The sequence below is a fragment of the Parasteatoda tepidariorum genome, chromosome 7 (assembly GCF_982258835.1).
Source record: "Parasteatoda tepidariorum strain Cologne lab strain chromosome 7, Ptep-v5.0, whole genome shotgun sequence".
NCBI lineage: Eukaryota > Metazoa > Arthropoda > Arachnida > Araneae > Theridiidae > Parasteatoda > Parasteatoda tepidariorum.
The window spans coordinates 40611932-40626490 of NC_141761.1; the positions used below are offsets into that span (position 1 = coordinate 40611932).

At 28.8% G+C, this 14559-nt stretch overlaps 1 protein-coding gene across 2 annotated transcripts in view; it reads right to left on the reverse strand.

Moving 5' to 3' along the window:
* The window catches only part of LOC107445515 (katanin p80 WD40 repeat-containing subunit B1), a 68254-nt gene that overhangs the window by 18685 nt on the left and 35010 nt on the right, over positions 1-14559 (reverse strand). For both annotated transcript variants that reach the window (XM_043052893.3, XM_043052894.3), the window contains exons 3-9: positions 6704-6821; positions 4584-4684; positions 4196-4237; positions 4028-4111; positions 2270-2385; positions 1325-1396; positions 700-850 (exon numbers count right to left, since the gene is read on the reverse strand). In XM_043052893.3, coding sequence (XP_042908827.1) covers positions 700-850; positions 1325-1396; positions 2270-2385; positions 4028-4111; positions 4196-4237; positions 4584-4684; positions 6704-6821 — 684 coding nt within the window. The remainder of the gene's footprint in view (positions 1-699; positions 851-1324; positions 1397-2269; positions 2386-4027; positions 4112-4195; positions 4238-4583; positions 4685-6703; positions 6822-14559) is intronic.

The window sequence follows — 14559 nt, forward strand, 5'->3', positions numbered from 1 at the left end:
ATAATTATTTATTCAGATCATTTTTTAAGAGATAGTACATGTCTAAGCGATCTTAGATGCATGAATTTGAAAGGTTATCATCTCAGTTGAAATGCAAGCTGTCTTCCTATCTTGCTTGGTCATGATACAATTAATGTAGCATGACCTATAGTGTATATAGCTTACAAAAATCTCAATTTAATACTTTTAAATAGCCAGCCTTTATAAGTATTTAGGTGCCATTAATACAGGGCTGCCAACTACAACGTTTTTTGAAAATTATCTTATAGAGAGAAAAACAATTAAAAACTAAAGCTTTCAGAATTTTTGGTAATTCTGTCATTATTTTAAAAGCCTTACCACAAGACTGCTCTCGAAAAAGTGGCACGTTATATGAATCTTTCAATAATTTATGTGCAGTGGCCAGGAAAAATAACTTTAAATCAAATTTACAAAACAAAGAATCATACATTAAACCATAAATTTAGCTACTACTAGAAGACAAAGCAAAAAAACTTGGCATCCCTGTTACTATACATAAGTAGCATTTTTAAATTGCAAAGATTTCATGAGATATGAACATCTCTGTAATACAATGCAAATATGTAGCAAAAGAATTGCAAATAATTGACATCATACAATAAATAAAAATTATTTAGCCTTAGAAATTGTAATAGCTAGCCAGCAATGTAATAGCATGTAAAAAATACATTAACTTACAAGCTGATTTTGTGTCATAGCCATGTCATACACTTTAGCCCAACCAGTGAGAAGTGAATCATACGTTAAACTAGGTTCCCATCCATAAACTCTTAGAGAATCTTGAGAGCCGCTGAACATGCATAAACCATTGGAATGGAAGTACACACACCTAATATAAAAATAGAATTTTTAAAGAAATAAAACTTTTTAAAATATTTATATACAGTTTAGAAGAAGAAAAAAATTTAATTTAAAACTGTTTCCGTTTTATCATAAAGTTAGTGTCTAGCTATAAGATATTTTCATCAATTCTTAAAAAGATTATCACAATTTTTGATACATACAAATTATTATTTGCGATCTTTGGAACAAATTATAGGTACTTTTACAATACAATATAGTTACAGCTGTCAGGAAAATTCTCCTGACACCAACTTAATGCAGTTTTTGTAGTTACAAGAATAAATCACTTTAAATAAAGGTGTGAGGTTAAGTAGTTAATGTAGGTTGGGAGAGTCATGACATTTTTTCAACTCTCTCCAATTGGATAAGGTTTTACTATTGCTACCATTCCAGCAGATAGCCTCAAACTTAGATTCAGGATCAATTTTCTTGATAGCTGCCAAATGCATGTAAGACTTACCGAACAGGCGGACCATCTCCTCCTGTGGTGGAAACTAGCTGAAATGATTCTAAGTCCCAAAACTTCACCGTCCTGAAAATAAATTTAAAGAAAAATATTAAAACAAAATTAAAATTGCACTGATGAGCAGTAAATTAAAATACAGCAACTGACACCATACAACTATTTTTTAAATTCTAGTTAAACTCAGTTAACAGAAAATTGTAATCTGTATTTAAAATTTTGATGATTAATAAAATTCTAGATAATTTTTTACAATACCTATGCCATCCCATCTCCCAATAGAATTAAACAATATCATTTATATAACTCCCAAAGGATACTGTTATGATTGTCTAATAAAAAGTTTTTTTTGTTTAAATTTATCTTTTTTTTTTTACCAATTTTGTATATATTTAATGGTGTATTGTATGTATTTACGGTGTACTCAGTTAACAGAAAAGATAAATATATGTTCTTAAATTTGGAAGTTAATAAAATTCTAGATCATTTTTGACAATACCTATCTCACCTCCCAATAAATTTAAACTATACGATTTACATAATTCCCTAATGGTACTGTTATGAGTGACTAATGAAGCCTTTTTAATTTAAATTATCTCTGTTTTTTTCCCCTCCTTACACAGTTACCAATTTTGTATATATTTTAATTTATTTAAATTAATAAAAAAATTTGTAACTAGAAATAAAGAATAAATTTCAATATCATTATTATTTACATTTATTAAACTTACAAAAAACTTTCTTTATTAACTAAACAATATGTTTTAAGTAATTCCACAAAAAAAATTAATATTGACATTAAAAGCATAACTAACATATGCCCTATCCCGTAACAAACACTCTCCCGTAACAAACACTCGTAAAAGGGCATACTTTCCTTAAAATAGTACATATACAAATATTTTAATGAACATAAAAAAAAAATTTAAAAAAAAAAGTTACCTGTCAGCACTTCCACTGGCTAAAAGAAATTCATTTGGATGAAATTCAACTCCACTAACAGAAGCAGTGTGACCATGGAACTCTGTCAATAGTTTTCCTGCACTAAGATCCCACAGCTAAAAAAAAAAAAAAAAAGGTTTAAAAAATTATGAGATATTTTGAATGCAAGTGAAATATTATCTACATTATTCATAATAGTAAAAATATTTTCTTATAATACAAGATATTTTAAAGCTTTTTTATCACTACATAGGGCAAATAGGGAGCAAATAGCCCCCAATTATGCTTAATATTGACCCCATTGGAACATGCACCGAGGATTCAATATTGGGATGTTTAGATTTTTTAATATTGATCCTTGAATAGCCAATAATAGAACCTAAATTATATTGGCTAAATAATTAATATAAAATATCGGGTGAATCTGAAAATTCTATATAAGACTGATATTGGTTGTAAAGTGGCTGTAAAATATCGGGAGAATCAGACAATTCTATATAGAATAGAACTTAATATCAGAAAAATAAGGGCCCGTCGAACCCTCACTGAGCCAAGATTCATGAATATTGGTCCAATGAGAGGCACAAAATATTTTGCTACAAGGGTTACTACATGACTGTCTAAAAAACATTCTAATCTGTATGGGATTAGAGTACCATTTTTAGATGAATTTGAGATCCTCTGCCCTAAGGAAGAGTTGCTTTGTTTAAATGTTATTTATAAAGTTAACATAGCATGGGTCCTGTTTTTTTTTCTCAAGAAGTTCACTCAATACCTTTTTAAATACAGGATAAGAATTTAAATATTACCAGTTTTAAAAATTCATATTTGAAATTTTCAAATTTAACACCTATGACAAAATTGCATCTTTTTTTTTTAATTAACACATTCGCTGCCACTAAAAATGATATTTCCATCCTCAGAAGTCAGATTACAAAACAGGGTTTTAATGGCTTAAATGTTCCTTATATTTTACTAGTAAAACCAGAAAAACGAAGAAACATATTATTTTCCTGTTTAGAGAGCGTTTTTTTTTTCGACGCTCGGGAGCGTCAGTGGCACACAGACTCAACCTGTCTTCGTGAGTGCCACTGACGCTCCTGCGCATCTGATCAATATTCTCCGAAATTACTGGCATATTGCATAAAATAGCAGCTTGAAAGGAATAAAACGGAATACCATTCAAGTATATGTAGTACCATTTATGAAACAATACTGAAAATATTTGCAAATAATAAACACAATATGCAGATATTGGCAGTCAAGCACATAAAAAAATTCAAACAAAAGTTTTGAAAACCAACCACAAGAAATAAAAAAATAATGCTTCACTAACGTGCCGAAACAACCTCGCCGTTGAATTCCTAAAGTCACACTAAACACAGAGCATATAACTTGTCATAGTCGATCGACGTGCTAGCGTGCCGTCGGCATACCAGTAGGTACCGCTCTGACGCGCTGGTGTGTCGGTGGCAGCAAACGTGCTAATGTAAACTTTCCATGCTTAAATAAAAGTTTGAGATAGTGAAAAATTTGTGCAATCAGTTACAATTATTTTGACTCATTAAAATTCTCAATAACACTTTTAAGATATTTCAAAAAAATTATTCATGTAAAAAATTTCTTTCCCTTCAATTCAGCCGAGAAAACATTGATTCATAGTCACCATATTTTTTTATAAAGCAAAATAATTGTGAAACATAATAAACACATTTAATTATTAAAATTTCTAATTTCAAAAAAATTTTAAGAACTTACTTTAACTGACCCATCTTCAGCACCAGAAGCTACCCACTTGCCATCAGGACTAAATTTTACAGTATTAACAGCTTTATTATGGCCCTGAAAAAAAAAATCAATTTCAATACTACTTTTTTTTACTGGACAACTAAGTCATATTTTTAGAAACAACAAAAAAAAGCTTACTGTATATGTGTAAATACACCCTTGTTTTCGAGCATCCCAAAGCTAAAATAAAAGGAATATAAAAAAAACTATAAGATATAGCAATGTTTAATAAAACTTTAAATATATATGTTTATTCGAATAAAACTTAATACAAATTGGAAAAAATAGTACATTAATAAAAGAAGATCAGCAAAGCTATCGAAGTAAAGTTGTTGTGTGTTTGGCAACTATATATTGTACAATTTGTAATAGTATTGGAATAAAAACAAGTAAACTACTACTCATGAAAATATAACCTTATAAAAAAATATGACCTCAAAAATATTACAAATAGCAAAGGTAATTTATTTTATGAGCTATATGTGTTTCAATTATGCAAAAAGTAAAATTAAAACAAGCTTTTTACCCTTATATTTGTGTCAAGAGAGCCTGAAACAATATAATCTCCATATGGATGAAAATCTGAACATCTTATGGATGATTTATGGCCTGTTAACGTCCTAACAACTGAAAAAAAGAACAACATTTTGTATTAATTTCAAGATGTAAAAAAAATATTAAAAAATAAAGTTACCAAAAAAATTAAACTCAACATTGAAATTATACAAACTAGAAGCTAACAAGAATGTTTAAATGAAAACATTTTAGTCTTATTATTGAGAAGAAAAGATATTTTCAAGCATTAATAAATCATTTGTTTGATTTTTATCATCAAATGAAATTATGTAACAAGCAAATAATCAAAAATACAATTTTAAATCAAAATGTTGATGTGGTAGCAGTTGCCTTTAACATTATGGCATTGAAGCAAACAGCTCTTGTCTGTGAGAGTTTCTTACTTTATCAAGTATTTATTCACAATATAATAAGTCATGGACACAATCTCTTATGACGATTATGCAAATTATCTTTCAACTTTAATTGCACTTCAATTATTTACATAATAAAAATTTCGAATGAATTCTAAATTTTGAAATGGCAAAGATAAAAGAATGCAAGTAGTAACAAAACAATAAAAACAGCAAGGAAATTAAAATAAATAAGTGAAAGAGATTTTCCAAAAGTGAACTCTTTACGCCTGAAAACAAACATTACATTAATTTGTATTCCCTCCATTTCCAGGACAATTACAATCTCAACAGTAAAAATTATTTTCAGTGAAAAATAAAAAAAACAATTCACTTTTGGTCTCACTAGTTTTAAAATTAGTTATAATTGTTAATAAATTTCTAAAGTCATGTTTTGACCAGTTTACTGTGAGTTTCTGCATTTTCATTTTTGTATTATATTTTCAAGATTTTGTTTGAAATTTCTCTTCTGGTTTGATTTTATGTATTTCTTGCATTTTTCGTGAACTTTTACAAAACCTTTGGGATACTGAGGGGACAAATTTTGACCTTTGTCTTGCTCTCTCAATAGAAAAGGTTTTGTTCTATGGCTTGCGGAGCTGGTACCCCCTGAAGAAGTCGTCTTCTGTGGCCATATTTTTATTCCCATTGTTTTTCTTTATTGCTTCAAAAATACATTTGACTGATGATATCTTTAAAATATTTGAAAAACTGAATAGTCTACAGCTTATTTTAAAACACTAGATTCCACTGAACGAATGAGAAAATTTCATTTTTTAAATATCTCGGAATTTAAAATATAATTAAAAAATCAAAAATCGGGCTTTTTAATTTGTTTACAATTTTACTCATTTAGATTCATTTTGAATCTCGCATTCTTAGAACTTATGTACTCTCAATCCGGTTTACACAAAATAAGACGGATATACACAGAAATTCTTTATTTTATTATATATATATAGATTATTTGTTGCCCTTCTCGATAGATTTACATTATTAGATTCATAAAAACACATTTTTAGTAGACTAACTGCATTATTTAATATTATCTGGCATAATGCTGTTTCTCAAGACAACTCATGATATTGAAAATTTACTACAGCCAAGCTTTTTCCTGTAATTATATCGTCGGGGGGCCATAAGAAATCTCTTATAAAATTGGAAGGTATTAGTGTCAATAATATTATGACGACTTTTTACAGTGCCCTGTAACGAATAAGTACATTTTCTACATCAATTAAGCTTTTTAGTGCAGAGCTTTTTTTTATTTCAATTAGTAACTATTACCAAAAATAATTAAGCATCATTGATATCAATAAAAGTTTACTAATTTTTAATGTTCTTTTAAATGAATTAGTACCATTTTTCGATTAGTTTTTCTTTTTCAGTACATGGCTTATTTTTTACTTCAAAATGTAACTATTACCAAAATCAATTATTGACGTCAATAATAAAATCAGTGTCTCATTACTTTTTCTTCAACAAATTTGAATTATTTTCCTCTTAATTTTGATTTTCAGTTCAAAAATTATTTCAATTTTTATTTCAATTACCGTTCATTTTAAATTATTTAGTTTTACAAAAACCCATTTTAAAAGCATAACTATAAACAAAATAAATAAGCAGTTTCAAATAGCCTTGAAAATATTAATCAGGTATAAAAATATTAATTTCTTACTTTTTGAAGCTTCCAAATCAAACACTTTCAGAGCACCAGAAAATGAACCAGCACAAACCATTACTTCTCTGGGATCAAAGCAAACACAGTCAACGGGAGTTGAGTGACCCTTCATACTCTAAAGATACGAAAAATTTGATATTTTTGATTAGATTTACAATATAAATAATAAAAATTTCACAAATTTGTCAGCTTTCTAAGCAAAATTGTTTGCAACAATTAATATAAGATTAATATGGTTATATTAAAAATAAAAATAAGAAAATAATACATGCTTAACAACAAACAATTAAATTTCCTTGCCCTATCTGGTTAAGAGGGCTCTTAAGAGAAAGAAATTGTAAAAGAAATTTTCACTGAGAAAACACTACTAGGAATATATTTCACAGTGAAAGCACTACTTCGACACACTTACTTACCTACAAAAACTTTTCTATCCATTGTTAAATTTTCCTAGAAAATTTTTTCAAGAGTTTTTCTCATGCAATATAAGTTCTACTTTATTTTCGGATTACCACGTGCAATTTGTAAATCAGTGTAAATTAGTCCTACCCTTGTACATAAAATATGGGTACCTAGTACTACTACCCTACAAGTAATAGAGCCTGTTGAGGAAAAAAAAGAGCTAAACGGCTGTATTTGCACTATTGGACTACCAGCTATACAACTGCATTAATTGAAAAAGAAGAAAATATGCTCAAAGCAAATTTCTCTTCAGCAATTAATGCTTAAACTTAATAATTAGAAAATAATGTTTTATTTCTAAAAACAAACACTAAATCTATCAACATTTTGAAAATAATTTTTTTTCTACCACCTGTACAAGGCAGAACCTACTATAACCTGTAAAGTGCTGCATCTTACACAAATTACACTATATAGATTTAATACACCTTGATAATTGACTCATAATTATTATTTATTCATTGGGTAGAATTTAGCATTGGTTTTACAATGGCAGTAATTTTGGGACCACCAGGAGACCAAATATATATATGTGTGTGTATGTATTAAGTGAAGGAAAAAAATCTGCAAGCAACTGTGATATAAACCACGTGTTGTGGAGCTTTACAGTTTTTATCACAAGCGAAAAAGAAGACCAATATGAGGATGCATGAGATTAAAAATAGGATTAAAATATTATGTTACAAAATTTAATGTTGGAGAAGCTTAGTTACTCACAATACAAGAAATAGAAAAAAATTCTGTCTGCTAAACCTACCTAAATAGGTTTTTGTTTTATTTTATAATTAGTAAATGTACAAGGTTGTGGAAATTGTTTCCCCTTGTGCAAATTAAATTTCCTTCCTACTTTTTGAGGGTTCGGTCAAACATTTAGTGTAAGGCTATTAATGTTTTTCAAAGTTTTTTCACCAAGGAAAATAAAATACCACAATTTAAACCATCAAACCGTAAAGAATTACCTGGGCTTTAGAACAGACAAATAACTTAAATATTTTAAATGGTATTAAATTATTTTTAAAAACCGCTAGTTAGACAATATTTTTCTACCTAGATGAAAATTATCAAAGTCAAAGAATAATTCTCAATTTTCGAAAATTTTTATGAAGCCTGATATAACTTTGGACTAACTTCTTAAATATTAAAAAATTAGATCAACAACATTTTCAATTTTACCAAAATTGTAGTATTTTTTCATATTGACGTTATGCGCAATTTTCAGATTTAGAATAGAGTGTGCTTGTTAAAGATTGGTTAGCTTGACCTAAAAATCATTAATAATGGTTGTATAAGTCACAGTAGTTATAAAAAATAGTATATTATTCGCAAAAATGAGTTATTTCATCCCTGCGACGACAGAGCCTTTAAAAAAACAGCCTTAAATTGCTGTTGCGGAAAAACAGTCTTAATAGCATGCAGTGCCCCCAGGTACATAAATGTTTTTGGCTCCTATAAAATGTCATGATGTTTAAAATCGAACTAAAAAACATACCAAAAAAACAAATCGAACCATACATAAAATAAAGCATTAAATTATACAGATTTTTTTTTTTTAAAAATGAGAGGTTGAAGTGAGGCGATCCTGAAATAATAAAATAATTTTCAAAACCATGGAAGCTATTTAAAAAAAAATATATGAATTATTTCGTCAAACTTAACTGTTATTAAAGCATCTTTTGATGAACATCAGACATAACTAGTTTAAAAAGTTGCTGCATAGTGCAGTGTAATTCTAAACTCCTTTCAATTATTACTAAATTTAACTCAATTTAAATATAATTTTAGATACTAAACAGAGTTGGTGACGGTCAAGCATTTTTAGAGAAATTATTACTTAATATAAAACTTGCACACATTTATTTATTTTACATAGATATTTTTTCAGGAACACATGGTTTTTTAAACATTTTAAAATTACAAATTTATAATTGTTTAAAGTGATGCAAATTCACTTCAGTAATTAAACGCAAAATTGTGAGAAAATTTAATTTTTCTATTAAAAATATGCTTATATAAAAAAATATATTAAAATTATTGTTAAAAAGATTTTTTGAAAAAATTGTTTGGTTTAAAACAGCTTGCTTGAAAATAATGTACTCAGAGTCATGAAACATGAAATACTTTTTTTTTTGCTAAATACTTGTCTGTTTTTTAATACTATACATACATAAATTAATTATTGTATGACACTGACATTAAAACGACAACGCTAACGTTGGTTACAAAAATGTTTTTAGAAAATATTTTTTTCAACCTAAAATTTTTAAACGCAAACAATTTAAGAAAAACATTTGTAAGATACGATTTAAAAAATAAATTAAAATCACAAAATAAAATAAACTATAATTTTTTCCTTGCTACTGGTCTAGTTTTAAAACATATGCCTTGCCAATCAGCGATCGACATACCCATTTCTTGAAATTGTCCCCTTTCTATTTAAACCTACATCCATTGAATTTGGATGGGTGATGTTGCCCTGAGGAATGGGTGTATTTTCAAAAAGCAATGCTATTGAGGTCCACTTCTTAATTCACAAATCTTCATATAAATAGCCTCTTGAACTAGTATAATTTATAGCTGTGTTTTTTTTTTTATTACTTGCCACAGGGGGTCCCTAGGACTTCCTGATGTTTTTGAAAGCAAGGACAATTGAAGTAAAAAAAGACAAGACAGGGTTCGTACGTATCTGGAAAAAATAAAAAACTGGTATCATTAAAAAGTTTATATTAACATTACAGCCATTTATTTTTTTCTAGGTGCGTATGAATCCTGCAGGCGCAAATAGAACTGGAAGTGAGAGATGAGTACATAAAAACGTCATTGAAACCATGGGTGAAAGCGAGACGGAAAAAGAAGAAATGCCCGTAGTAAAACCATTTCAGTTTTTAACTTGTTTTCGGGAGGAGTAAATTTATTCTCTTCTTCAAACTATTCAACAATAACTTTTTATTGGGAAAGATGCGGTTTTATATAGATGTAAAAAAAATCTCGGTAGTTGCAGAAATTAAATTTTTACAGAAAAAAATGCTACTATGAAATGTCATTCGTACCAGATTTTGCACTTTTCCGTATTAGTATATATAGACTTTCAGCCCAGATTGAAACGTAAAAAATATTTCGGTTGCCTTTATAAGTTTTTCTGGTGATATATTATACAAATTATTGGTGTTAGCATTATAATTAATCGCTATTTGTAGAAAGGAAAACAAATGCACACTTTATACACAAAAAAAATATATTTATTTTAAAAAATATATATGGCAATGTTGTTGATTCTTAGATTTTTAAATATAATTTATAAAAAAGATTATCAAGGGCCCCCTGAGTGCCTGGGACCCCGGGGCACTGACCGGGTGTGCCCATGCGTGAAGACGGTACTGAGCGCCGCCGCTCATTATAATGCAAATATGTCCTTAAACTGTTTCAATTTTTTCAATAAAATTTTATTTTAAACCATTTGTTTAAAAAGTAACAAAACACGAAGAAAAAATGAGCGTTCTACGGCAGCGGGTAAGCTGCCGTAGTAATGCCATTTTTTTCTTTGTGTTTTGTTACTTTTTTGTAATGCTCCGCGGTAGGGTAAAAAGGATTCCAAAAATTAACACTTTTTTTTTTAAAACTTTACAGCAATAATTTTTGAAATCTGTATTTACAGATCTCATTAATATTATATATTTAATATTTTGGTCGTCTCTATAAAATTATTTCAAGTAAAATACTAATAAAAAGATGGCTAATATAAAAAAATATTTTTCTAATAACTGTGTTTATAATAAATTATGTAAAGGACCTGCATTAAAGAAAATTTGCATTAGTATTTCTCATAGCACTCTTGAAACTAAAATAAAATAGTAAATTTGCTAATAAAGAAGTATGTTTCCCTGATTACCCATTTTCAGTGTTTATAGCGGTTCTTTTAGTTTTCATTTCAACAAAAACCATAATTTGGTTAATTTGTTTCATTTCCAGCTTACACGAAACACAAATTTAAAATTTAATTAGTTAAAGTTCCATGAGTGCGAATTCAATTGATAGCTATAAAACCGAAACTAAAATTATGATTCAAAAAAATTCTATACATCTTATCAAATATTTTCAAGATAATGTTTTTTTATTGGTTAATACGTTTAAAATTGGTTTTATATGCTTTATTTTACAGTATTTTTTATATATTTTATCATTTATAAATTCGATCATTTAGAGTTCCACAGTCGAACGAAAATTGGGAACCGCTGTTTTATTCCAATATAAGTTGATGTAAACAAACTCATTAAGAGAGATGAGCTGTAGTAATCAATGCCAGCTAATTAGTCATGGACATGAGCCTTGCCGGTAACCATCAACTGTCTAGTGCGGATGGAAAAAGGATGAGGGAAAGAAAAGGTTAAAGAACGAAATGACCTTGAAATAATAGGTTTGTAACCACACGAAGTGGAACGATCCACGTCACGAATGAGAATTTTGATTACCGGGTGAAAATTGAAACAGCTGTAACACAGAAAATAAAAGGGAAGAAACTGAAACAGAAAACAAAAGTTGATGTCTCTTTGGGGGCAAAGGACGGACAGTGGATGCGCAAGCCCTTAATCTTTTTTTTATTTTCATGGTCAATGTGCCAAATAATGTTACGAATCGAATCGCAAGGGAAAAAGTATCCAACATCCAGTTATGGAAAAGCGTGTCAAGGTAGCCGCCTTTTCGCCAACAGCCACATTTGGAAGTAGTCATACTAAGTTAATAACCTAACCTCGAAAATAAATAAACAAGATCTGAAGCTCAAAAAAATACTGTTCAATTATTTGTTACAAAATTTCACTGACAAAAGTGAAGTCCATAAATTTTCAAACGTTAATACTTAGAAACAAACACAACAAGTCTTACGAATGTGCTACTATATTTTAGAGGCATTATTTCCTAATACCACAAAAATTTTTAAAACGAAAAACCTATGCTTTAAAAAATAACAATAATAAAGGTGTTAAACGAAATGTTAAGAGTCTTAGATTTGATACCACACAACAAAGTGACCATGAGCTTTTTAAAACATTTTTTTTTAACACTAGAAAGACTGAAACTTAGTATATACCTATATTGCCCAAAAGCAGTCAAAATGTGAAGGAATAACTAATGTGTAAAGAAATTAGTTTAATTAATTTTTAATATTTTTTTTATTATTTACAGTTATATAATAAGTTATTAGTAAGTATTAACAATAAAAAAATTTACTTCGCTTGGAAAAAAAATAATTTATGCATTATTATTTGTACATTTTTTGCGAATGAGAAAGCAGTTAAAAAGCAGCCAAAATGACTTCCTTGGGCAATCCAGTGTTAAATGTTCAAAAGAACTCTCCAAACTAGGAATTATCAAACGGCGCATGTTTTCTAAAATTCATCAATAATAAAAATAAAAAACAAATGCTTTGAAAAAAATTTTACCTACAAGCAAAAAGTCTAAAATGTCTGATTCGAAAAAAAAAATCTGATGTATTTATCGATATATGTTTAAGTATCTTTTAACAGGTAACGAAGGTGGGCTGATTTAATGGAAATAGCTTTTAATTTAATGTGTTGGGGAAAAACTTTCATGCTTAGTAATTTTTTAATTTTGACGATATGGTACGAATGAAGATAAAAAAAAAAATTAAAACTATTACAAACAAACAAGAAATGCATCGAAAATTCATCGGTCATGCATCGAAAATTCGCAGAGAGGAAACAGAAGATCTTTCGCATTGTGCGCAATGTTTAAAATGACTATCGGAATTAAATTAACCACAGATCCCTTTCAGCGGCTGTTGGCTGGAAATTCTAATTCACACGAAATAACTTAGAATTACTTAAAGATCTAATCTAGTAAATAAAATAATAATAATACTTTCTGCTTTATTGTTATATAGAAATAAATTTTAGAAGGTAAAGTCGAAGAATTGGAAAATTAATTAATGCTTTTAAAATATAACTCGTTGAAATAGAAATGGCACACTTTAGCTGTGCCATGCTATTCTAACATAGATTTTGTAGTACTGGTGATGCAGCATGTTAAGTATTAAAAAGAAGAAGAAAAAAAAAAGCAGAAAAATAGAATAACATTAAAATAATTCAGCCTGGTCCAACGCGGCCCTAGGCTAAAGCTGCCCAGTCTCCCCCTACCTGTTAATAAACAATAGAGAAAAGAAAAATTTAAATATATACGGTTATTTAAGAAAATTTTCAAAAACATTTGAAATAAATATTGTTAAAATAATTGGTGGTATATTACTGAATATGGAACTATGAAATATAGTACTTTTCTCACAATCTAAAGTGCAGTTAACTCAGTGCATTACAAATGAGTTCAATTTTACTTAAAAACTAATGCATTTATTTATTTATTTATTTTTTATGTGTCAAAAAAAATTGGGGTATGGCACAAGAGCCAGACAAGATTATACTGAACCAAATCTATAAACGTTATCTAATATTCACTTTTTTTTAAAGGAAAATACAAAAATTATAAGCAATAAACACATAAAGTTAATCTGACTTAAAAACAAAAGGAAATAACAAAGAATGGGAAATGGAAATGCGTTTTAAGGACTTGGAAACCGCATCAATTTGAAGATAAACCCCTAAAAAAGATAAACCCTTCTATTTTCATGAGTATATCTGCCATTTTCACGCTTTTCAAAATGGTGTTTTTCTAGTGGTAAGGTAAAACCAATTAAATTGAGATTGTATGGTGGTGTTTCGCTAAGCTTTAGCCAACAATTAAAAGCACGATCAGAGGAGCTAGCAAGAATATTATGTTCTCTTTTTCTTCTTTTTTTTAATGGCGGGCACTTGGGATGTATTGTCCCATTGGCCAGGTAGTACCAGAACTGTTACTCTCTTCTCCCCGTTTATAGGGCGGATCACATTCACACAATCACACAAAGGAGAAAGGACATAGAGCACAGAGAGAAAGAAACATCCATGTCCTGAGCGGGATTCGAACCCGCAACCATCGGCTCCGCAGTCAGGCACGCTAACCACTCGGCCACCTGGTCGGCAGATTATTATGTTTAAATTATTCAAATATAATGGTAGTTCGAATCATTTTTTAAACCGTATTTGTTTAATGAAAAATGAAATGCGATTCTATAAATTTTGCCACCACATTAAATATAAGAATAAAATCTCCCGAGAAACCCGGAAAAGTTAGCAAGTATGCATGAGTTTTAAATTCAATAGTTAAGTTTCATGAAAATTTTTGATTTATAAAAATCTCTGTAGTTTATAAAATATTTAATTCCTTAATAGATTTGTTATAACAGTTAAATTATTTATACACACATACAGACCCTACAGACTATGCCGAGCTTTAGTGGCGAAACTTTTCTACAACTTATGACCTAATACAACTTTATTTATTGA